We start from the raw sequence: 25775 nt of genomic DNA on the forward strand, positions 1-25775 counted from the left end.
CCAATGACACCTACGATTGGGCCCACTGATCCCAATGAAGTGTCACAATTCCTCCCAATGACACCAACAATGAGGATCAATTCCTCTCAATGACATCTACAATCGGGCCCAATGATGGGGCACAAATTCCCCCAATGACACCACTGATGGGGTGTCATTGTAGGTGTCATTCCTCCCAAAAACACCTACAACTGGGCCCACTGATCCCAATGAAGTGGCACAATTCCTCCCAATGACACCAACAATGAGGTACAATTCCTCTCAATGACATCTACATTTGGGCCCAATGACAGGGCACAATTTCTCCCAATGACACCACCTATGCGGTATATTTCCTCTCAATGACACCTAAAATTGTCCCTAATGAACTATAATAGGACACAATTCCTCCCAATGACACCAAAAATGAAGCATTGGTTTTCCACACTGATGTCAGGACCTTTTTTTACTCCCAATGGCCACAGTCCGGCCCCCCTAAAGTCTGAAGGACAGTACACTGGCCCCATGTTTAGAGAGTTTGGAGACCCCTGGCCTACAGAAATCTGTACTTACCATGAAATGGCCTGTTGGACCCTTCAAGCCAAAGGTCACCAGTCCACCTCTCTGAGAATATTGCAAAAATAATTCCCATCAACAAGGCAAACCAATCCAAGCTACTTATGCTACCCATTAAACACTGCATCTGTGCCAAAATCACAGGCGTGCGCACAGGGTGTGCCAGGTGTGCCTGGGCACACCCTAATAACCCCGTGTGGTGCATTTTTCCAATGTTTAGTCCCCTAATATTTCACCAAATAAAACAAATCTATTTTTTTTATTCTAAAAAATGTAAAAAATTATTAAAATAATATTGTATCTGCCCTACTGCCACCACCAATATCTGCCCTTATGACACCATTCACTGCTCTACTGACACCTTTCGTATATATATACACATGCACACACATATATGTTTGAGCTTTGGGGTGCACACCCTAATGCAATAGGCTGCGCACACATATGGCCAAAATTATTAACTTCAGTGGGCTTGCCTTCATTTGAGTTTTGCATATTTTACTGCAGCAATAACTTAGACAACCCCTTCCAGGGTCACTGGCAGTGCCCAACCTGAAAAGGACAAATAATCAAAATTGACATTAATCGTTTTATATTTTCTCTTGTAGGCAGGAGAAACATCATTGTGGTGATTGATGATCTGGAGGAGGACATGAGCAGTGATTTGGAGAAGACTCGGATCCTACGGGCACAGCCCAGAATCAACAAACTGGCTTGTGAACTCTTCCTCATTTCAGTTTCAGAGAAAGCCAATAGACTGAGACTTTCGACAAAACTAAAACCGCTCAAATTTATTTTTGAAGGTAGAAATTTAATTTTATTTCTTACATAAAAAGTTCCTTTTTAACACGTTTAAGTGTAGCTAAAACCAAAAGCAAAAATGTCATATATTGCAGCTTACCAATTCTTAATTATGGCAGGCGGCATTTGTTTTAGACTTTTCTTCTACCCGTTGATCCTGCCAGAAAGTCATTTTTTTAAAATTTCCTTTAACAGACCAAGCTGTCCTGCAAATGTAGGGTTGAGAAAAACCATTTACCACTGACAGGGGTGCTTACAATGGTTAGCATCTATTTATTTAAAGCTGAAGTAAACCCATCCTTTTAACCGTTTAAAAATAATAGCTAAATTCCCGGCACATGCCGGGAATGTAACACTCCCATTGGTTGTGCTTTCAACCAGACTGTCAAACCATCCAATGACTGGTGTCAACTGATCACATGTGCAGCATCATGGCAGTTGTAGATTAAACAGAGGCCAAGATGGCAGCTTCCTTGGCTGAAAACGATAGGAGGGTTTACTTCCACTTGAAATAAACTTTTATTCCAAAAGAAAAAAAAAAAACTCTTGCTGTAGCTGCTTAAAAAGAGTTAGCTGAAGGTTGGCTTTATATCTGCTAGTCCATTTAACACCCCCCCCCCCTCCTAAGACTGACAATGCTGCTGTCCAAGGGTGGCGCTGTTGCTCCTCAATCCAAAGTGGAGACACCTTAAGACAAAAGGGGTGTCACTGGCCAGATCACCAGGTGAAAATACAGGAAAAAAAAGCCTAAAAAAAGAAATCTAATGCACCCACCGTGTTTTTTTTGTTTTGGTATTAATATGGCTATTTAACCACTGCAAGACTGTAGGACGTCCATGGATGTCCTTTGGGCGAACTGGTAATACCGGCGAAGTGGTTATACCGGGAAGATGCCTTCACCTGCAGGTATCATCCCTGAATCAAAATTTCCAGACAGCGATTTCCTGTTGAGCAGAAGTGATTGTCCGACTTCTGCCATGCCGCTGCCTTCCCCGGGCTCTGCTGTCCAATCGCGGGGCCTGGGAGCAATGCGACCGGTGGTGACGGTATCACTACACAGAGAGAGGAACTCCTCCCTCTCTATGACCCTGGAAACTGGAAGCGACAAAGTCTCTTCCGGTTCCGCCTCTTTGTTTACCTTGCCGTTAGTGACCAGGAAAGCAGCCAATCAGACTGATCTGTGTCTGATCAGATGCATTGGAGGCCAGAGGAGAGATTTGGGGTCTAATAGACATCAGATCTCTCCATAAAGAGGACCTGTCATGGCCCATGCTGTCACAAGAGATGTTTTTTCAGGAATAAAGTTAATACTAAAAAAAAAAAAAAATTAAAGAGACAGTGTAAAAAAAAAGTTTTGGGTAAAATAACCCTGTCAAGACTAATGCCCCATACACGCGATTGGATTTTCCGACAACAAAACTGTGAAATTTTGTTCGAAGGTTGTTGGCTCAAACTTGTCTTGCATACACACAGTCACACAAATGTTGGCCAACAATTACGTACGTAGTGATGTACTAGACGTACGGCGAGCTGATAAAAAGGAAGTTCAATAGTCATGTGATATCTCCATTACAAACGCTAGTTTTACAAAACCGAGCGCTTCCGGCTCATCCTTGATTCCGAGCATGCGTGTTTGTACTTTGGACTTTTGTCCGACGGACTTCTGTACACACGCTCGGAAAATCCAACAACAGACATTTGTTGGTGGAAAATTTTGAGAACATGCTAGCCAACATTTGTTGGCGGAAAGTCCGTCAACAAATGTTCGATGGAGCGTACACACGGTCGGACTTTCCGCCAACAAGCTTACATCCAACATTTGTTGTTGGAAAATCCGACCGTGTGTACGGGGCATAAGTCTATTTCTGACATTTGTTGCTTACAAGTTAAAATCCATATTTTTTTGCTGGAAAATGACGTAGAACCCCCAAACATTATATATATATATATTTTTAGCAGAGGTCCTAGAGAAAAAAATGCCAATTATTACAATATTTTATGTCAAACGGTATTTGCGCAGCGGTCTTTCAAACGCTATTTTTTGGGAAATGCACTTTCATGAAGTAAAAAAAAACTAAACAGTAATGTTAGCCCAATTTTTTTGTATAATGTGAAAAGATGATGTTACGCCGAGTATATAGATACCTAACATGTCATGCTTTGAAATTGCGCACACTCGTGGAATGGCGACAAACTACGGTACCTAAAAATCTCCATAGAAGATGCTATTAAACAAATGTGACGGTTACCAGGTTACAGTTACAGAGGAGGTCTGGTACTAGAATTATTGCTCTCACTCTGACGATCGCAACGATACCTCACATGTGTGGTTTGAACACCGTTTTCATATGTGGGCGCTACTCACCTATGTGTTCACTTCTGCACGCGAGCTCGTCGGGACAGGGTGTGTTTAAAAAAAAAAAATTTCTTATTTATTTTACTTTTTATTTTTATTTTTACACTGTTTTTTTTTTTTTTAAAAAGCATGATGACAGGACCTCTTAAATATGAGATCTGGGGTCAAAAAGACCTCACATCTCATATTTACACTAAAATACAATCATTTAAAAAAATTTAAAAAATAATTAAAAAAATGTCCCTTTGAGAGCTGTGGGCGGAAGTGACCTTTTGACGTCGCTTCCGCCCTGCATTGTTATGAAGACGGATGGGGCCATCTTCCCCCTCACTTGTCGCCATGCCCAGCAAGGGTGAAGATCTGATCGTTCCGCCGCTGCCGATGGATCCGGTAAGCGGTGGAGGGGTTGACCCTCTTCCGCCGCCGATAAAAGTGATCTTGCAACAAATCCTCCTCAGAGACCACTTTTACCTTAAACCGGACCGCTCACTGAAGAAGAGGATACCGGGGTTATGGCAGCTAGCTGCTGCCATACCAACGATACTCCTCTTCAAACAGCCGACGTATAACGACGGTGGGCGGTCCAGAAGTGGTTAAAGTGTGTTTTTTCCCCAAAAATTGTGTTTTAAAAAACGTTGCGCAAATACCGTGTGTCATAAGAAAAAAAATTGCATCCGTCATTTTATTCTATTGGGCCTCTGCTAAAAATATATATATAATGTTTGGGGGTTCTAATTTTAAAAAAAGATAGATTTTTACATGTATGTGAGAAGTGTCAGAATTGGCCCCGGTATTGAAGTGGTTAAGGACCTACAATGTACCTACAGTCCTTTTGATACATCTACTAATGCAAGCACCAATGTTAAGCCTCGTACACACGGTACAATTGTTGGCCAACCGAGCGTCTCATTTTTGTCAAAAGGGCGTGTGCCAGGATCTTGTCTTTCATACTAACTGTACACAATTTTCGTGCCACAGACACGAACATAGTGACGTACTACGTGGAATTTCAGCTCTTGAACGCCGCCCTTTGGGCCCCTTTTGCTAATGTCGTGTTTGGTGAGCATTGATTCTGAGCATGCGTGTTTGTACTTTCGACTTTTGTGTGACGGACTTGTGTACTGACCTTCAGAAAATCAGACCGTTGTCCACCGAAAATTTACTAGCCTGTCATCCAACATTTGTTGGCTGAAGGTTGGACAACAATTGTCTGATGGAGCATACTAATGCCCCGTACACACGGTCGGACTTTGTTCGGACATTCCGACAACAAAATCCTAGGATTTTTTCCGACGTATGTTGGCTCAAACTTGTCTTGCATACACACGGTCACACAAAGTTGTCGGAAAATCCGATCGTTCTGAACGCGGTGACGTAAAACACGTACGTCGGGACTATAAACGGGGCAGTGGCCAATAGCTTTCATCTCTTTATTTATTCTGAGGATGCGTGGCACTTTGTGCGTCGGATTTGTGTACACACGATCGGAATTTCCGACAACGGATTTTGTTGTCGGAAAATTTTATCTCCTGCTCTCCAACTTTGTGTGTCGGAAAATCCGATGGAAAATGTCCGATGGAGCCCACACACGGTCGGAATTTCCGACAACACGCTCCGATCGGACATTTTCCATCGGAAAATCCGACCGTGTGTACGGGGCATTACGGTCAGATTTTAGGACAACAGTCTGTTAACAGACAATCCCCTGCCAACAATCGTACCGTGTGTATGAGGCTTTCGTTTGACAGATGAGGTCCCATTCTGTAATGCAGAGTTGCTGTCAGCAAGCTTTTCTTTAAGAATTGCTACTTTAATGTTTTTTGAAATGTTACCCAATGAAGCATTGTAGAGCCCAATATGAGCAGCAAATTTACAATGTATTTATTTTAAATAAAACAGTTTAGCTTTTTTTTTTTTAGTAAATGTAATTCTTTCTTATTTAGATTTTAATGACCCCAACTATCATTAATTAATTATTTCCTCTACTGTGCTCGTCAGCTTTTTTTTTTTGCCAAATTATGTCTTCCAAAAATTCACAATTGTTTTTAAAGTCTTAGCATTATAAAAACACATTTGCGTTCCAGAAACGCGGGCAGAAATGCTCGTGTCTGGTTTTCAGCAATGCGCAAATGCAGCAAAACATGCAACAAGCTCACGGAACCATTATTTTTTAATGACACCCCCAAATTTGGGGGACAGTCCCATTTTGTTGCAGATTTGTCACACAACAAAACAGGCAAAAGTCATGGTAAAATTTGCTTGGCTCACTGCTAAAAAAAAAAAAAAAAAAGAAGGTATTGAGCTACTTTTGCATATGTGTTGTGCAAAGTAACGCCCACTGAACTGAACGGCCTTCCCTATGCTGTTACATGACAAACACACCAAAAATGCAAAGTGTCGTGTGAATTGGGGCCTTAAATACACGTGATGTGTCATTGATATTTTTATGACATTTGGTGTCATAAAAATCAAGACAAATTGCAAAATAAAAAGAGCACTTTTTATCTATAATAATGCTGGTTGTCTTAATACTTAATAAAGAAATGATTCAAAAGAAAAACATAAACCTATCACTGGTCATAAAAACTGGGAAAAAAAACAATTCTGTTTTATTTTCTATTTTTTTTAAACATATATTGAATATCAGTGCAAAAAAAAAAAAAAAATCTGAAGTACGGACTCAATGATCATTTATATACCAAAAAGATATAGATTTTTCTTTTAAGCCTGGAGACAGCACATAGCTTAGACTTTTTTTTTTTTTTTTTTTTTTTTTTTTTTTTTTAACATATACTGTAGAAAGTAAAACAAAATAATCAAGACGAATTGCAAAAAAAAATGAGCACTTTTTATCTATAATAATGCTGGTTGTCTTAATACTTAATAAAGAAATGATTCAAAAGAAAAACATAATCACTGGTCACACTGGGGGAAAGAAAACAATTCTGTTTTATTTTCTATTTCTTTTTTAAACATATACTGTATATCAGTGCAAAAAAAAAAAAAAATTAGGAATTCAATGATCACATTCCACAGATGGCTACTATCTGTGGTCATTGAGGCAAGACTTATGACTTTCTTTTTCATTTTTTGGTGCTCATATCTGCTTATATACCAAATAGACATAGATTTATTTATTTATTTTTTGAAGCTTGGAGACAGCACATGGCTTTGGCCTTTTTTATTTTTTTTTTTTATAACATATACTGTAGAAAGTAAAACAAAATAATTTTTGCAAGACAAGAAAACACAGGCATCACTTCGGTATCATACTTAAAAACAAAATTGCAGCAAAATTTTGTGTAATAGGCCCAGAGCTGAAATTTGAATGAATGGAGCTATTGGGTAAAAATTACAAATTGTATCACTTTCTGAAAATTGTAGGTCATTATTTGCCGTCTAATTTAAGATAATCACATTATATTTGCTGTGTTTTTTTTTTTTTTTTTTTATTTTACTGTCAACATTTTTTTTTTACTTTGTTTTCTTCTTAAACTGAAAAATGCTAATGTTTAATATCCTAAAAAAAATAAAATAATTTGCAGTCTAAATTAAGATAATCACATTATTACATTTGCTGTGGGGTTTTTTTTTTTTTGTATTTTACTGTCAAATTTTTTTTTTTTTACTTTGTTTTCTTCTTAAACTGAAAAGTGCTCATTTTTAATATCCTAAAAAATAATGTAATGTGATTTTTCTAGGTGACTATGCTATTCTAAAAATGCAGAACGCCGGTAACCCCGACCAGCACAATCATCCTCCGAATACTCGCCCTGTGCCTCCGTATACTGAAAATGGTGCAGGTAATTCTCTCTGATTTCTGAAGAAGCATCTTAAAAGTAGTTACCACCTCTAGAAATCCCCCTCGGGGGTAAATCATAGGGGAGTTGAGCTTTATTTCATCGACATGATGCACAAGATTCAGGAATTGGGGTAACTGGACACAAAGCTTGGGGGAAGAACTTTACAGTGTGGTGGTTCTCTTTAGCCCAGTTGAACCCCAATGGGATCCCTGGGAGTCAGCTTGTATGGAGGGAAAGGATAAGATTAACAGGTTGTAGGGATTGGTCCAGAACTCCAGATATGAGTTTTTTTTTATCTGTCGCAGTAAAAGGGTCTATCAAGAGTTGACAACCAATCCATTTCAGGGGTAATTTTCTGAAAATTGTAGGTCATTCTTTGCAGTGTAAATGAAGGAAATCACATTATTATATTTGCTGTTTTTTTTTATTATTTTACTGTTAAAAATATTTTTTTTTACTTTGTTTTCTTCTTAAACTGAAAAATGCTAAGGTTTAATATCCTAAAAAAAAAAATGTAATGTGATTTTTCTAGGTGACTATGCTAGTCCAAAAATGCAGAACGCCGGTAACCCCGACCAGCACAACCATCCTCCGAATACTCGCCCTGTGCCTCCGTATACTGAAAACGGTGCAGGTAATTCTCTCTTATTTCTGAAGAAGCATCTTATAAATAGTTACCACCTCTAGAGACCCCCCCCACTTCAGCCTTGAAAGAGAACTCTATTCCAATCAAAATCTGAATGTTTTAATGTATAAACTGTAGAAATCACAAAATATAACCAACCACCGTCACACTTTTAAGCTCCTCATGTTGCAGTGGGTAATGCCCTGTACACGCGACCGGTTTTGCCGTCGGAATAAACTCTGAAGGTTTTTCCGACGGAATTCCGCTGAAGCTGTCTTGCATACACACGGTCACACCAAATTCCGACCGTCAAGAACAAGGTGACGTATACAACACGTACAACAAGACTATAAAAAGGGCTCCTTCTGCTAATCTCGTGTTTATCTCGCATACAGACGAGCGTTTTTTCCGATAGGAATTTGTTCCGCCGGAAAAATATAGAACATGTTCTCTATCTAAGTCTGTCTGAATTTTCGACGGAAAAAGTCCGATGGGGCATACACACGGTCAGAATATACGATGAAAAGCTCCCATTGGACTTTTTCTGTTGGAAATTCAGACCGCGTGTACGCGGCATGAGAATATAATAAGTCCAGTGAATACCGTTCCAATATTCTATGCTAACAGAGAACAGAGTATATAGAATTGAATAAGGTAACTTCCAGCTAATGGGGCCATTAGTACTTGGTGGTGCTGCTCCAGGTATAGCGCCCCATTGGCACTCAGGATAGTAAGGATGTCAACATAAGAAAAACTCCTCCAGTGAGCAATGAGCATTTAAACATAAAACCACCACTCACCATAGCCGATCCTTGTGTGGATGAATACATGTGAAAGCTTCATTCAAGGCCACTCCTCGGGCCATGCCCCCTGTCATGTTTTACCCCGCCTACCAGGGCTTAATCATAGGGGAGTTGAGCTTTATTTTATCGTCATGATGCAAAAGATTCAGGAATTGGGGAGATGGAGCACTGGACTCAAAGCTTGGTGGAAGAACTTTATAGTGTGGCATTCTCTTGCCCAGTGGAACCCCAATGGGATCCCTGGGAGTCAGCTTGTATGGAGAGAAAGGGTAAGAGCAAGTTTTATACAGCAGTTGCTTTCGGTCAAAAAAAATGTGTCAATACATAAATAAAGAAAAAAAATGAAATGTATGCAGAGCAAAAGGCATGAGAAGTTCATGGAAGCACATCAAGTATCAAGTATCAGGGTTCTTCCTAGAAATGATGGTAACCCCTTGCTGCTGCTGGTGCCTCCTGTCCCTTTAAGAGGTTTTTGTTGCTGGGAGGTGAGGCGAGGTTTATGATCATTTAACCACTGTCATAGCGGTCACATGGTCACATAGTCGGAAAGCTCTCGATTGCAGGTAGCGTTCAGGGCGCTCACTTTCGGCACAGCTTTGTTTACATTCTGGCACGCATATATGCTGCAACTCAGCGTTAAGGCCCACCTGTGGAGAGGCCACATATATGTGTACCGCTGCCGTGAAGGGGTTAAGTAACTGTGATTAATATTTATATATAAAAAGTACCATATGTCTGCATAGGATGAGCTGCCACATAAACAATCCATAAGCCATTTAGTAGACAGCAGGTACTTCAATAACCCCCCACCCCAACCCAACACACACACACATAATGGGGCAAACCCTTCAAAGCATCAGCTCAACGCTGATGGCCATCATTATCTGGTGACCAAAGAGGTTGTTTGGACACGGGTAAGGTCTTAATGCAACTTGATTTATCCCCAAGGGAAGCTTTTGTACTTCTTACTATGGGTTCATCATGGCACTAACTACCATAAAGGAAAACAGATAGGGGTTTTAAAAAAAAACATTTTTTTCAATGAAAGCCAAGAAGGGTTAAATTTGTGGTATCAAATTTTTTTAACTATGAAGACCTTAATTCAAGTAATTCAAGACCTTAAGTCAACCCCATAGTCCCATAGCCATCAAACCAGCAACGTACATGCTCCCTGCTGATTGAGCTCTAGCTCAGACTCAACAGAGGGCATGTTGGACCACTGTAAAGAGACCACTGCTTTCACACAGAGAGCAAGAGTCTTTCTCTGAAGCATTCTGCCAGGAGAAGGGTTTTTCTACTCAGGATGTGGCTGTTTTTTTACGGAAAACCAAATCTAAAACTTTGAACACCTTTTGCTTTAATGCACCTGGAATGTATTCAGCTGAATTTCAAGTTCCCAAATTCCCACGTTCAATTGTGATTTAAAATAGACATTGAGGGTTATTTACGAAAGGCAAATCCACTTTGCACTGCAAGTGCACTTGAAATTGTACTGAAAGTGCACTTGGAAGTAAAGTCACTGTAGATCCAAGGGGGGCATGCAAGGAAAATAAAAAACAGCATTTTAGCTTGCACATGATTGGATGATAAAATCAGCAGAGCTTCACTCATTTTAGATCTACCCCTTAGATTTAGAGTGAATGCACTTCCAAGTGCACTACTTTCAAGTGCACTTGTAGAGCACTTGTAGTGCAAAGTGGATTTGCCTTTCGTAAATAACCCCCATTGTATTTTATTCCGTGTGGCATAATAAAATCTTTATAGATGATGCTAGGACATCATCACCACTGGCAATGACCTTGTCGCCTTTAGTCCACATTGCCATTACGGACTGCAGGACTTCAAAACATTTTTTGTTGTGTATATATAGTAAGTGGGGCCTTCAAGTCAAACCAGGACTTTTCATTGTACAGGTATAAAAAGGGATGCCAGCTTGGCGGTACTACACGCAGTAGTAAGTGGCAAGTGTGCCCTATTACTAAAAGGCGACGCACATGTCATGGGCCAGTCCAGAGACCGGTGACCAAGATGGCAGTTCAGGCGTACTGACAAATTTTTTTATGCCGAATCTTTGCAGGCATTAGTTAAATGCTGGGATAAGTGTATAAATGTAGCAAGGGGGTGTTGAAAAATAAATGCAGATTCCACTTCTTGAAATTAGATTTTTTTATGATATAAACTTAAAAGTCCTGGTTTGACTTGAATGCCCCTGGTATTATCATTGTATGTTTGTTAAGTTCTGTATTTAATTTTCTGCCTTGTTGACTTAGGTAATGCTTCACCAGTCCAGTCAAGAGAAAGAATGGCAAATGTAAGTATGGACATACTGTACCTTTATTTGGTTATTTTATATTCAATTTTGCAAACATCACATAGACTTTTTAATGCAGTGACAATATAGAGGTAGGGCATCGATAATGCAATGGAATTGATGTATAACTAGGAGATAAATCCATATATATTAGGCTTCTTCAAGTTCTTCTTGTGTTGTGAATAAAAAAGAATGACCAATCACATTTTAGTTTACTGAAGTTGGAACAACAAAATGTGGATTATCATTGGTGGCACTTGGTGTCCAGCAGTGGGTTCTCTCAGGATCCAGAAGAGGACAGAGTCATCAGAGGGGGATGACAGGGGACTGGTGACCTTGCGGGGCTTTACAGTGCTGGATAAATGTGTCCACCTCGTGGATCAGTGGGAAAGAAGGAACCTACTCCTTTAGTAAATTACCCCATTGCTTGCTAGTATGTGATATCAATAGTGTGCTGAATGGTGCAATCAGGAAGCACTTTACTTTTTCTAATTGACTTGAGAAAACAATTGGTGTAGGTGGGTCCTGGAAACATTTTAGATTTATAATACAACTCGGTTGTCCGTCCGTAAATGTCTTTACCAGTATGTACACATTCCTCAAGCTCATTGTAGCAGCAATCTCGTGCTTCACTGAACTCTACATTCTTTCTACAACTGATTTTCAATCTGAAAGCATAAGTTCTAACAAAAGAACCAACAATTTAAAGTAAAGAACAGGATATCTTTGAATGTGAAGAAGGAAATAAAATCCTAAACTAATACGCAAATCTGGTCTGAATGGTGCAAATATTTGACAAAATTATGATGATAATTGTCCATACAGTAGAACCTCACCGGGAGATTGCTCACTATATGACACCATCTCCTCTAACAACACCACAAACCGCTCCTCGTTGTCTTTAGGAGGAAATCCTTTGCAAGCGTAACACACTAGCAAGTCAGAGGCTAAATATTGCCATTATTGTATGTAATATGCAACCTGGCAGCACTTACCCAAAGCTATTACCCAAAGCTATTGCCCAAAGCTCTCAAAATGTTAAATTATTTTCCTGAATAGAATGTGAATTCTTGTTGGCAGGTGTAGGATGACCCCCTACACAGGTGGTGCTGTGCACTCGCCAGGGAGAGTGGAGGATAGGAGGAATGCAAACACCTCTTAGGCCTACATACGTGTTAGCAGGTTAGTGGCTATCCAATTGGATGCTGCTGGCCTGGATGACATCCTGGGTGACCTCAGCGGCCATCTTTATTGAGGGCTTATAAAGTTATTTTGCATGGGGCTAGGTCAGGGACAGGAACCCACCCAACTTCAAGTCTAAACGTGGCCTTACTGAAATCCCGCCATGCATACACAACATGTGGTAGATGGACCCAAAGCTTCCGGGAATGTGAGATGTTAGCAGCATGGCTATGTTATTCTATCCTAAACCTGAGAGTGTGGGGATGGGTTTAAAAAAAATGTATTCCCAAAAATAAAAAAATACTACTACTACCATTCTAAAAAAAAGGAGGTGGGAGGTGCGTTAGAAAAGAAATTTAAAAAAGGAGGTGAAAGTTTACTTTAAGGGTCCTTTCACACCATGCAGTAGAACATATTGGCACATGTTGTGGTGTTGAATCCAACAAGAGGAATGTCCCAAATGCTGTCCACCAACATGTCCGACATACACCTCCATGACTAAGCTCCAGGATCGGGGCAAAAGGTTGTGGGCGTGGCCTGGACAGAGCTGGGCTGAGGCTGCTTTACTAAGGCGACTGTCGGGAAGGTCCCAAACACTGCACACCAACATGCCCAACAGTTGCCTTAGTAAAGCAGCCTCAGCCCAGCTCTGTCCAGGCCACACCCCTGACATGTCCTCGCACAGGGCCTAGTCATGGATGCCACTGTCAGGCATGTTGGTGTGCAGCATTTGGGACATTTCTGTTGTTGGATTCAATACATCTCCCCAGGCAGCACCCAGAGTGTGAGCCACCCGATGGGGGACGATGGAGTATGGAGGGGCACCCCTATTTTTGTGAAGCGTAGTGTGGTTTGTTATGTGTGTTGCCATCCATTTTTTTTTGTCACCTGTTTTGAATTGATAGGTACCTGGAAGGTACTAACACTAACAACAATTTATTTTTATATTTTTACTTTGAGTTGTGTCATGTTGCATTTGCATTTACATGCATTCATGTGCATTGTGCTAAAATGCCGGGTAGTTTGCAATGCCCATGTACACAACATAGTGGTGTGAACGAGATACATATAAAACCATTGTTTTCTTTCTTTTTTATCCAAAAATATTTTATTGGAGAATAGGGACAAGGAACAGAACTTAGCAATGATTTAGAGAGGTAAAAAAATAAAAGGGTCCAGTGCACATCAGATAATATGAAAATTACAATCTTAAAGGAGAAGTATGGGTTTGGCTTTTTTTCCATAATCATACTTACCTAGGTGGCATCTCTGCACTGAGAACCGAGCCATCGAACACCGCTGATGGCTTGGTTCTCTCGGCTCCCCAAGAGGACAGCTGCTGATTGTCAATCAGCAGCTCTTCTGCTCTGCTCCTCCACGCTCACTGGAGCGCTGAGCTGTGGAGGGATGGGGGAGCGGCCGTCTCAGCAGCTCACTGAGATTGCCATCAGCCCAGGCACCTGGCGGATCCAGACTTCTGAGGTTGGGATGACCTAGACTGATCTGAGTGACGTCAGCAGAGAGCGCACTCTGCTGAAAATGGGTCACAGGAGTGCAAAACAAATTGCACTCCTGTGACCCTTAGGAAAAGCCCAGACAAACAAGCCCAGGCTGGACTTCCCCTTTAACAACTTAGTACAGCTTGTGCATTCAGAAATAAAAATTCCCCACTGTCATAGGAAAATAAAGTAAAACTCAAGTTGTTTCAGAACCCGCTAAAGGGTTAGCAATGAGATGATAGAATATCTAGAGCCGTTGTTTCCTAAAGGAGGACAACAACTATGAAAATTGGGGGAAAAAAATGGAGGGAGGAGAGAGGAGGTGGGGGGGAAGAGGGTGGGGATGAAAGGGAATTGGGGGATAGGTAAGATTAGAAAGAAGGGAGCCAGCCCCCTAGCCGTATGTGGTCTTCTTCCAACCGACAGCCCCAGACAGCAATCTAAAAGTGAGGGGGACAGTGGAAATAAGGGCAACTCATATGTTAGATAAGATTAGGGATAAGCAAGGCGCGGCTGCCCTAATCCCTCTAGCTCCGGCACTTAGGGAGGGAGGGAGTCAAAGAGATGTGCTCCAGTATCATAGTGGATCATGCTTTAAAATACAGTATCTAAGAATTTTCAGGGAGTACTTCTGGTAGTTGGCCACTAAGGAGAGGGGTTCATCACATGCTGATTGGTATAAGTCGTTTAGAAGTGAAACCAGCAGGTCCGAATACTCATGAATTTGGAAGGAGAATCAAGCGCAACATGGATCAGTTCCTCTATCTCTCCAATTTTATGGAGATGGATGAGCCACTGAGACATAGACAGCACACGTTATGTGTCCCAGTGTATCAGAATACATTATTTTGCAGAGTTAAACATATGCACGGCTAGGGTTTAAGGAGGTAATGAGGAATGGTGCAAAATAATTTGCACTGGGGTATAATCCAGAGTGTAGATAGTAACCTGAGAAATGATTTCATGTACCTTAGACCAGTAGGCATTGGATAGGACCACAATATATGCAGGATGGTGCTCGGTGCTGATGAACATCTCCAACATAAATCACAAACAATGGGGTTGAACTCATGGAAAACCATTGTTTTCTATGTGCCCTTGCAGTGGCCTGTGTTTATTCAGTGTGAAAAAAGGTCACTGCACATGGTGTGAATGCGCCCTAACTTCCTCTTATGCCCTGTACACACGATCGGATTTTCCGACAGAAAAAGTGCGATCGGATTGTGTTGTCGGAAATTCCGATCGTGTGTGGGCTCCATCGGACTTTTTTGGTCTGAATTTCAGACACACAAAGTTTGAGAGCAGGCTCTAAAATTTTCCGACAACAAAATCCGTTGTCGGAAATTCCGATCGTGTGTACACAAATCCGACGCACAAAGTGCCACGCATGTTAAAAATAAATTAAAAGACGAAAGCTATTGGCTACTGCCCCATTTATAGTCTTGACGTACGTGTTTTACGTCACCACGTTCAGAACGATCAGATTTTCCGACAACTTTGTGCGACCGTGTGTATGCAAGACAAGTTTGAGCCAACATCCGTCGGAAACAATCCATGGATTTTGTTGTCGGAATGTCCGACCGTGTGTACAGGGCATTACAGTCCAAGAAGGACACAGGAAGCAATGAAAAACCTCAGTGACTCCATCCTCCACTGTCTCACAGTGTGGTCTTTTCTTTACTTTTCCAGGCTGTGGCAGCATCCTCCAAGTCTACGGTCGCCATCTTCTCCAAATCAGAGGAGAGTGACTATTCCTGGCTGAGTCAGCAGCTCTCATCTATAGGTCTCGATGTCCGATCGTATAAGATTTCATCTTCCAATCAGCCCCAAGAAACCGCATTCCAGTGCAAGCTTGTAATCTTGTATCACAATATGCATGATGGGAAGTTACGTCTTACAGACGCCAAGGATGCCATGTACCACGAGGAGCTGGAAATGCTCTCCATTAAATTCGGTAAGAGAATCCCAAATGTATTTATTGCTTTTACACTTGAGGTTGGCCTTCACAAGGTATGAAACACAACAGCTTGTGTTTTTCCTGGGTAAATACACTATTTCAATATACATAATTTTATAAATGTATTTTCCGGTAAGTTCTAAAGTGTGGAAAAAATATCCAAAACTGCTAGCTTACTCAGAAATATGAGATCCTCAGTATTACTGAAATGTCAACTAAAGGCAAACCTTTTTTTGTCTATTTTTGGACAGAGTGGAGATGGACCAGATCCCCTGTCAGATATTTCTTGCTGTCTGGGTCCCCATTAGGGAGATTCACCCTCTCATTTTGTCGTGTTTATCATTATCTCTTGAAAGTTGCAAAAACTATTACATTGAATTTCTGCATCCCCCTTGGCCCTTCTGATATGAGGGATGAACAAATAGATGTAAACAAGCTGGACTATTGCACATTAAACAAAAAAAAGATCAGTTCTGCTGTTCAGCACCCTTGCGGACAGCAATACGTATACCGTATATACTCAAGTATAAGCCGAGTTTTTCAGCACATTTTTTTGTGCTGAAAATGCCCCCCTCAGCTTATACTCGAGTCAAGCGCTTTTCTGCAGCAGAGAATGACATTTTCCGAACCAAATTTGTGGCCCCGTATCTCAGGGCCACTTGGTGCTAGGAACCCCAAATTTGGTGTGCAAACCCATTTTCCGAACCAAATTTGGGGCCCCTTATCTCAGGGCCACTTTGTGCTAGAAACCCTAGCTTTGTTGTAGTGCTAGTTCCACTGAGTTTGCACACAAAATTTGGGGTTCCTAGCACTAAGTGGCCCCAAGATACGGGGCCCCAAAATTGGTCAACTGTGTCCATCTGCAGCAATGTCATTTCGGGACCCTTTGGGTCCAGAGACCCCAAATTTTGGCTGCAGCTAGGGGGCATCTAGGAACCCATAACTACCGAGTCTAAAGTTCGGGGGACCTATGGCTGCAAATGGGCACAGTGAGGCATGCAAATGGGCACATTGAGGCTGCAAATGGGCATTGTTGACCCTCTTTTCCACTTACAGTAGCTGCGCATTTCTCACCCTCGTCTTATACTCGAGTCAATACGTTTTCCCAGTTTTTCGTGGTAAAATTAGGTGCCTCGGCTTATATTCGGGTCGGCTTATACTCGAGTTTATACGGTATATACATTGCAGTTTGCAAGTGTTTTACTGGGGTTATGGCTGAAGCTATCAGCCATTACCCCGGTATCTATTTACTTTTTTTCAGTCAGCGACTGGCTTTCTCATGAAAGCGGATCTTTAGGCTAATTAGCAGCTGGATCGCTTTTAGAATCGGCGTGAGTGGACATCCCCCCACCCCTCCTGCCGCTCACTGGTGTTTTTTATGGGCTTACTGCTTTTACCAGTGTGCCCGAAAAATGATCCGATGGGTCGTTCGGCTGGCTATAGAGGTTCCCAGAGACCACATCTGATCGCCTCTATGGTCTTGGAGGACCGGAGCTTCATCATGACGTCACTTCCAATCTAAGGGGGAAGTAAACAATTTTTTTTTTTGCTTTTGCTTTAAAAGGTAGAGGAGAGATCTGGGGTCTTATTGACCCCAGATCTCTCCATAAAGAGGATCCGTTATTCCTTCTTTCTATTACAGGGAATGTTTACATTCTTTGTAATAGGAATAAAAGTGATCAAAAAAGTGAAAATTATAGGGACAGTGTAAAAAATAAATAAATAAAATAAGAAAAAAAAAAAAAAATTAAAGCGCACCATCCCTCCGTGCTCGCGTGCAGAAGTGAGTGCATATGTAAGTGGCGCACACATATGTAAACAATGTTTGCACCGCACATGTGAGGTATTGCCGCAAATGTTACAGTGAGACCAACAATCCTTGAGAAAGATCTCGTCTGTGACTGTAAAAATTTTTAAAGCGTCGGCTATGGAGATTTTTAAGTATCGTAGTTTGTCGCCATTCCATTCACAATTTTAAATCATGTTAGGTGTCTGTTTACTCGGCGTAACATCATCTTTTATACATTACTAAAAAATTGGGTTATACTGTATATTTAAATTCATTAAAGCGGAGTTCTGCTGAAAAAAATATTGCAGCTGCCGACTTTTAATATATGGACACTTACCTGTCCTGGGTGCCCGCGATGCCGGGACCCGAAGCCGATCTGTCCCTCGGCTCTCGGGTGGAGGCGCCGCCATCTTCGGTAAGGGAATCAGGAAGTGAAGCTTTGCGGCTTCACTTCCTGGTTCCCTACTGCGCATGCACGAGTCGCGCTGAGCAATCCCACTGGTCCCTGCTGTCTTTTGGGACCTGTGTGTCTCCCAGAAGACAGCGGGGGGGGAGACAGAGGAGGCGCCGGATGTGACATAGGTCGCCGCGGGGACCTATGCCCCGGAAGTGGGAGCAAATACCTGGATTACACAGGTATCTGCTCCGTCCTCCCCCCTGAAAGGTGCCAAATGTGACACCGGAGGGGGGGAGGAATCCGAAAAGCAGAAGTTAAATTTTTAGGTGAAACTCCGCTTTAAGGTTTATTTATTCCAAAAAATTGCGTTTGAAAAACTGCTGCACAAATGCTCTATGACATAAACAATCCCTTGTTTATGTCACAGAGTGCACTTGCAGAGTGCCGTCATTCACTTGAATGGGTCACAGCCAGCCGGTGCTACACCTGCTGACAGCACAAAGGGGTATAATTGCAGCTGCAGCATGTGAACATGCCCAGCCGCTGCCTCCACAGCTAAAAGGTGGTAGGGGTTGAGGGGTGGTAAAAGAGAGGCTCAGCTGCAGAATTTTTTTGCCCCTCAACCACTAGTGTACTGTAAACAATTAAATGTTTTAATAAGTTAAAAAAAATAAAGTGTTTTTATGTTATTTTTTTAACATTGATAAGTGTTAAAAAATGTTTTAATACATTTTAAAATGTTTGTTCACATTTAGTGCGTGTGTATATGTGTATATATTTAAAAATATATATTTAAGGTATATATTAAGGTAAGTACCATCCCTTGTGCTGATTTTTTAGATAATTTTTTTAACTTTTTTTTTAGGTACATTTAGGCTTTAAGGATGGCAGCTTTGTAAATAAAAATAAAAGAAATAGAAAATAAGAAAAAAAACATAAAAATGTGTATATAAAGGCATTACTTACATTACAACAGGAACATATCAATTCAGCCAATCTTCATTCTTTCATGTACATACAGTGACGTTTACATTTTCATTTTTATACTCAGCAAAGTAGTATGAACAATTAAGAAACTTTATTTGAAACCATATATACATAAATGGACAGTAATCATTGTGTGTTAAATAGCTTTGTCTTTGTTCTGAAATACTGCCACTTGCTGGCCACTAAAGGGACTACAGGCTAGGTGAAACTCATGCCACTACAGAAGTATAACAAGTGAATGTGATACACATGATATATTTCACCCATATAAACAATGACATTCTTTCCACTAGAGCTCAATAGAGAGTGAGACTTGAAATACAGTAAAACCTTGGATTGTGAGCATAATTCGTTCCAGAAACATGCTTGTAATCCAAAGCAAATTTTCCCATAAGAAATAATGGAAACTCAAATGATTTGTTTCACAAACATTGTAGTCCCTATAAAAAGATTATAGCAATGTGATAGGTTGTGTAACCATAAAATTTTCCATCCACAAATGGAAGCCTCCACAAGGGGATTAGAAGTAAAATTCAGCAGGAGCTTCAGAGTATAAAAGAGAAGAGAGGCGCCTCTAAGTGTAGCAATATGGTTACATTTAATGAAGGTCCAACATTTAGCAACTCACATGGTTGATGTTTAGGAGAGGCACGTCTTAGTATGGAGGCATCCGGGGTAAAGTTGTCCACATAGACCATCCCCCGCACTGCCGGCTCTCACCACTGTCAGTCTGCAATCTTGACCGGGAAGACTACCCTGCAGTAGAGTGATCTGAAAGCGAGGCTCGTGGAGCGCAGTGTGGAAGGGATGACATTGATGGCGGTGCGGGGGATGGTCTATGTGGACAGCTTTACCCCGGATGCCTGCATACTTAGATGTTCAACACTGTTCAAACCACACATGTGAGGTATCGCTGTGATCGTTAGAGCGAGAGCAATAATTCTAGTACAAGATATCCTCTGTAACTTTAAACTTGTAACCTGTAAAAATTTTTAAAGCGTCACCTATGGAGATTTTTAAGTACCATAGTTTGATGCCATTCCACGCGTGTGCGCAATTTTAAAGCATGACATGGGGGGGCTGTGAACTATGCAGGGAGGGCTGGGTAGGTGGAGGCTGTGTGATGTGTAGGGCGGCTGTGTAATGTAAAGGGGTCCAGAGGTGCGGGGGCTGTGTAATGTAAAGGGGTCCAAAGGTGCAGGAGCTATGTAATGTAAAGGGGTCCAGAGGTGCAGGGGCTGTGTAATGTAAAGAGGTGCAGAGGTGCGGGGGCTGTGTAATGTAAAGGGGTCCAAAGGTGCGGGAGCTGTGTAATGTAAAGGGGTCCAGAGGTGCAGGGGCTGTGTAATGTAAAGAGGTCCAGAGGTGCAGGGGCTGTATAATGTAAAGGGGTCCAGAGGTGCGGTGTGTGTAATGTAAAGGGGTCCAGAGGTGCAGGAGCTGTGTAATGTAAAAGGTTTCAGAGGTGCAGGGGCTGTGTAATGTAAAGGGGTCCAGAGGTGCAGGGGCTGTGTAATGTAAAGGGGTCCAGAGGTGCGGGGGCTGTGTAATGTAAAGGGGTCCAGATAATGTAAAGGGGTCCAGAGGTGCTGGGGCTGTGTAATGTAAAGGGGTCCAGAGGTGCAGGGGCTGTGTAATGTAAAGGGGTCCAGAGGTGCGGGGGCTGTGTAATGTAAAAGGGTCCAGATAATGTAAAGGGGTCCAGAGGTGCAGGGGCTGTGTAATGTAAAGGGGTCCAGAGGTGCGGGGGCTGTGTAATCTAAAGGGGTCATGAGGTACGGGGGCTGTGTAATTGAAAGGGGTCCAGATTATTATCTTAATTTATTAGCAGGTGAATGCTGCCCTCCATGAATTCACATCCATTGAATCCAGCCCTTAAGTGAAAAAGGGTTGCTGACACCTGGTCTAGCTTATCATCACCTGGTGATTTGGTGTTCTGATCTGGAAAATTACAGGATTTAGAAGTATTTAACATGTGGGAAGTATCTCACCAAAACTGAAATTTCTTTTGCAGGAGATGCCTAAAATATGGTTTGTACCTTAGTGCAGACGTCTAGAAAAATCAGTGATCCAATCACACAAGCAGGAAATTACATTTTGGGGGGCATTTTGTACACCAACAATGTACAGAATGCCTCCAGGCTGCCATATTGCCTTGAAATTTACAGCAGCTGCACACTGAAAAGGAAAGCTAGTTTTTAATAACATGGCTTGTGTAGCAATTGTATATGATATATTATTTTTGTTTACCTGCTATATTTTTTCTAATGAACGGGAAGTTGTATTTCATGGTCACAACAGCAACAGTATGGCAAGGGAATGTATATTGTAAACATATCTATTTTCAGATGTATGACTTGCAATTTCCATTTTTCAAATATTATAAATAATATAATTAAAAAATTTGAAGTCAAATAGCAATGATTGCTTCTATCATGTAAGCAGGGGCGAAATGACCATTCGGGCACTCGGGCACTGCCCGAGGGCCCCATGCCACTATGTCAGTCCGCCCCTGCATGTAAGCATTATATTCAGAAAATGTATGGGGAAAAACAAACTAACATACTTATTTACAATGTTTTTGTATTTATTTTTTTAAGTTTGCACAGTGACCAGTGCAAATAGCAATTAGAAGAAGGTCTGACGGCAGAATTGTATAAAATCGATACTCTATTAAGACATTTTTGGATTGTGAGAAAATACCAAATGTTATCATTTTTGCGATCCTGTGTTTTTTGTGATGGTTCTGCTATATTCTCGTGCTTGCATTCTTGTAGGTTGGGGGAAGGTTAGTTTACTTTCTAAAAATGTAATTTCTCTTTTGGTTTCAGGGAAGCGTAGGCTGATTGTGGTGATCGATGATCTGGTGGACAGCGATGAAAAAATTAAATCTCAGATCCTCGAGAGGCAGCCCAGCACCGGGAGGTTCGCCAAAGACCTTTTCCTCTTCAGTATGAAGGAGAAAAAACACCTCAACGACAAAAATCTAACAAAAGATGGAAAAAAGTTGATGGACAAAATTAGCGCAATAAAGGAATTGCTGATCAAATAAGGGGGGGGGGGGTTATCCTCCACATTTTTTACACAATAAAAACAAATGGCCATCCAACACAATGATACAAGGCTAAGAAAAGACCAACGTCCATTGAGTTCCACCACGTTCTTCCAGAAGAAGCTGTCAGTTAGTGTTGACAAAAGTTGTTCTGCAGATCCAATTCTTCAACTAGTGGACCCTATAAATACAAACAGAAATACCATTTATTCTACCAAAACACCCAGTCTTCACGTCCCATCAGCCCACCTCTCTTTGCAAATATGTTCCAAAGACTGATTACTTTAATATTGAAGAGCCTGCTCCATGCTGGTGACATATTGGCTTCTCTTCATGTCAAGTAGAATAATGAATGATTATGAATGACTAAAAAATGTCCACTCTTAAAGTTGTGTTACTTTGTCGCTTGCACCCTCTTAGGAGTGAAAAGATCAATAAAGTCATATGCAGTCTTATTTTTTCTTTTGGATACGTGTTGTAAGTTTTGTCATTGGGGAGATTCCTCCTCACATCCTGCTGCGCAACTAGCACAGGACGTGTAGAATAACCTCTTTAACCACTTGCCGACCAATTCACGAACATGTACGTGGGCAGAATGTCTCCTGTGCACAAAGCAACGTACCTGTACGTTGCTTTGAAAAGCCCGCCGTGCCCACGTGACCGTGTCCGTGGGACCCGCGGACTCGATGTCTGCTGGTGTCCCGCGATCGTGTCACGGATCTGCAGAACAGGGGGATGCCTGTGTAAACAAGGCATTTCCCTGTTCTGCCTCTACTGCTCCCTGTCATCGGGAGCAGTGATCAGTGTCGTGTCACTGGTAGCCCATCCCACCCCCACAGTTAGAATCACTCCCTAGGACACACCTATCCCCTTCCTCGCCCCGTAGTGGTAAATCCCTTCCCTTCCAGTGTCATTTACACAGTAATCAGTGCATTTTTATAGCACTGATCTCTGCATAAATGACAATGGTCCCAAAATAGCGTCAAAAGTGTCTGATGTGTCCGCCATAATGTTGCAGTCACGATAAAAATCGCAGATCGCCGCCATTACTAGTAAAAAAAAATGATTAATAAAAATGCCATAAATCTACCCCGTATTTTGTAGACGCTATAACTTTTACCAAAATTATGTAGAAGTATATATATTGGCCTAAACTGAGGAAAAAAATAGCTTTTTTATATATTTTTTGGGGATATTTATTATAGCAAAAAGTAAATAATATTGCTTTTTTTTTCAAAATTGTCGCTCTTTTTTTGTTTATAGCGCAAAAAATAAAAACTGCAGAGATGATCAAATACCACCAAAAGAAAGCTCTATTTGTGGGGAAAAAAAGGACGTCAATTTTGTTTGGGTACAATGTGGCACGACCGCGGAATTGTCAGTTAAAGCGACGCAGTGCCAAATCGCAAAAAATGGCCCGGTCATTGGGCAGCCAATTTCTCCGGGGCTGAAGTGGTTAAAGGGAACAAACACAGCAATAAAAACCCTTTTTTGGAAGACTGTAAAAATACACACAAAAGAAAAAAACTAAATCGACCTAATCACTTAAATTCAATACCCTCGGGGGTGCGCATCGCGGCGATCATTGTTGCAGTGTGTCAGTCTGACACACCGCAACTCCGATCTAGGTAAAGGGTCTCTGACAGAGACTCTTTACCACGTTATCAGCTGTGTCCAATCACAGCTGATCACGATGTAAACAGGAAGAGACGTTGATTCCTCACTCGCGTCTGTCAGAGGACAGCCGATCAGCTGCTCCCCTGACAGGAGGGTCTATGCTGATTGTTTATTAGCGCAGCGCCACCTCTGATGCCCACCCAGGACCACCAGGATGCCGCCAGGACCACCAGGGATGGCCACCACATTGGACCACCAGGTATGCCACCCTAGACCACCAGGGAAATGACAATCAGTGCCCAGGCAGCTGCCAATCAGTGCCATTGAAAAATGCCTGCCAGTGCCAGTGATGCCTATCAGTGAAATCCAGTGCCAGTGCCAGCCATCAGTGCCCATCAATGCCCATCAGTGCCACCTTTCAGTGCCCATCAGTGCTGCCTATCAGTGCCCATCAGTGCTGTCTATCAGTGCCACCCATAAGTACCCATCAGTGCAGCCTTTCAGTGCCCATCAGTGTCGCCTATCAGTGCCCACCAGTGCCACCTATGAGTGCCCATCAGTGCCGCCTATCAATGCCCATCAGTGCTGCATATCAGTGCCACCTATCAGTGCTGCCTATCAGTGCCGCCTATCAGTGCCCATCGTCAGTGCCCATCAGTGCCACCTCATCGGTGCCATCTCATTGGTGCTACCTCATCGGTGCCACCTTATCAGTGCCCACCAGTGCACCTTATCAGTGCCCATCAGTGAAGGAGAAAACGTACTTATTTACAAAATTTTATAACATAAACAACATTTTTCTAAATTTTCGGTCTTTTTTTATTTGTTTAGCAAAAAATAAAAACCGCAGAGGTGATCAAATACCACCAAAAGAAAGCTCTATTTGTGGGAACAAAATGATAAAAATTTAGTTTTTCAGTACAATGTAGCATGATCGCACAATTGTCATTTAAAAAGTGACAGCACTAAAAGCTGAAAATTGGCTTGGGCAGGAAGGTGTATAAGTGCCTGGTATTGAAGTGGTTAATATGTAACACTCCACCTCCTTTGCGAGTCCCAGTCATGCCAGCCTTTCCCTTGGTGTTCTTTATGCTAGGGACAAAATTAATTGGGGAATTTACACGAATTGATATAAAAATGGCTACCTTTATTCTCTCTCATTATCTTAGAATACGTGCTAGTATTTTGTATGTTCAGGTGGTTATCCGATGCTCTCATAAAACACTTGGAGAATGGTGCAAAAAAGATTAATATTTCACCAACTAACAGAACGTTTCCTGCAGAGTTTCAGTAAATGTACAGCATACATAAATTATATTGAGTATAGTCCACATTCCAGCATGCTGTCTTCTAACCAATAAATGTATTTTCTTCTCATTTCTCATTGTATTTGTACAGTTTAAGTTAAGTTATGAGGGATTTGTACACACAGTCATTATATTCCATGGGTTCCGCTCTTGTCCTTCTGCCTCCCCAAGTCACCACCACAACATTTGGTCCCACTCCAGGCCCATCACCCATCATAATGTCACCATCATACCTTCATGTTTATTAGTCCCCTCACCATCACACATCTAGAAAGAAATGCCTGCAGTCTTTGACACTATCATACTACCCAGTAGCTGCTTTGAGATGGGGCCCTGGAGCCGAATCTGTGGTGAGTCATTTAGGTTAAAACTACTGTAGATGCAACCCAGCTGAAGGTAAGCAGGGAAGGCTCCTAAAGTTAAAATCCAACTCTGGCCAATATTTTTCTTTTTATTTTATTTCATTTTAAATAGATCATCTGTACTAAAGACTGCACTTCTTTTTTTATAGACTCCTATCTTTGAAAGAAATCTATTTTATTTTAAATAATTTTATATCAATGACAAGATGTAGTAGACAGTAGGAGACCTTAAACTGCGAGCCTGGAGGGCCATAAGTAGAGTTAAGGTCTAAACATCACACACACCTTTAGAGCCTAGAACATTTTTTTCAGGCGCTTCCAGGGTCACACACTCATCCAGCAGTATCAAGCTTTGTCCTGTAGTACTTAGCA

General features: G+C 41.6%; 1 protein-coding gene across 4 annotated transcripts in view; it reads left to right on the forward strand.

The window, feature by feature from the left end:
- The window catches only part of LOC141148242 (uncharacterized), a 104889-nt gene extending 82317 nt beyond the window's left edge, over nt 1-22572 (forward strand). For all 4 annotated transcript variants that reach the window (XM_073635497.1, XM_073635496.1, XM_073635499.1 and 1 more), the window contains exons 12-17: nt 1164-1358; nt 7414-7515; nt 8048-8149; nt 11214-11254; nt 15625-15889; nt 21897-22572. In XM_073635497.1, coding sequence (XP_073491598.1) covers nt 1164-1358; nt 7414-7515; nt 8048-8149; nt 11214-11254; nt 15625-15889; nt 21897-22117 — 926 coding nt within the window. In that variant the 3' untranslated portion in view covers nt 22118-22572. The remainder of the gene's footprint in view (nt 1-1163; nt 1359-7413; nt 7516-8047; nt 8150-11213; nt 11255-15624; nt 15890-21896) is intronic.
- Nucleotides 22573-25775: the final 3203 nt, after the last annotated feature.

The sequence above is a fragment of the Aquarana catesbeiana genome, linkage group LG06 (genome assembly GCF_042186555.1).
Source record: "Aquarana catesbeiana isolate 2022-GZ linkage group LG06, ASM4218655v1, whole genome shotgun sequence".
NCBI classification, from domain to species: domain Eukaryota; kingdom Metazoa; phylum Chordata; class Amphibia; order Anura; family Ranidae; genus Aquarana; species Aquarana catesbeiana.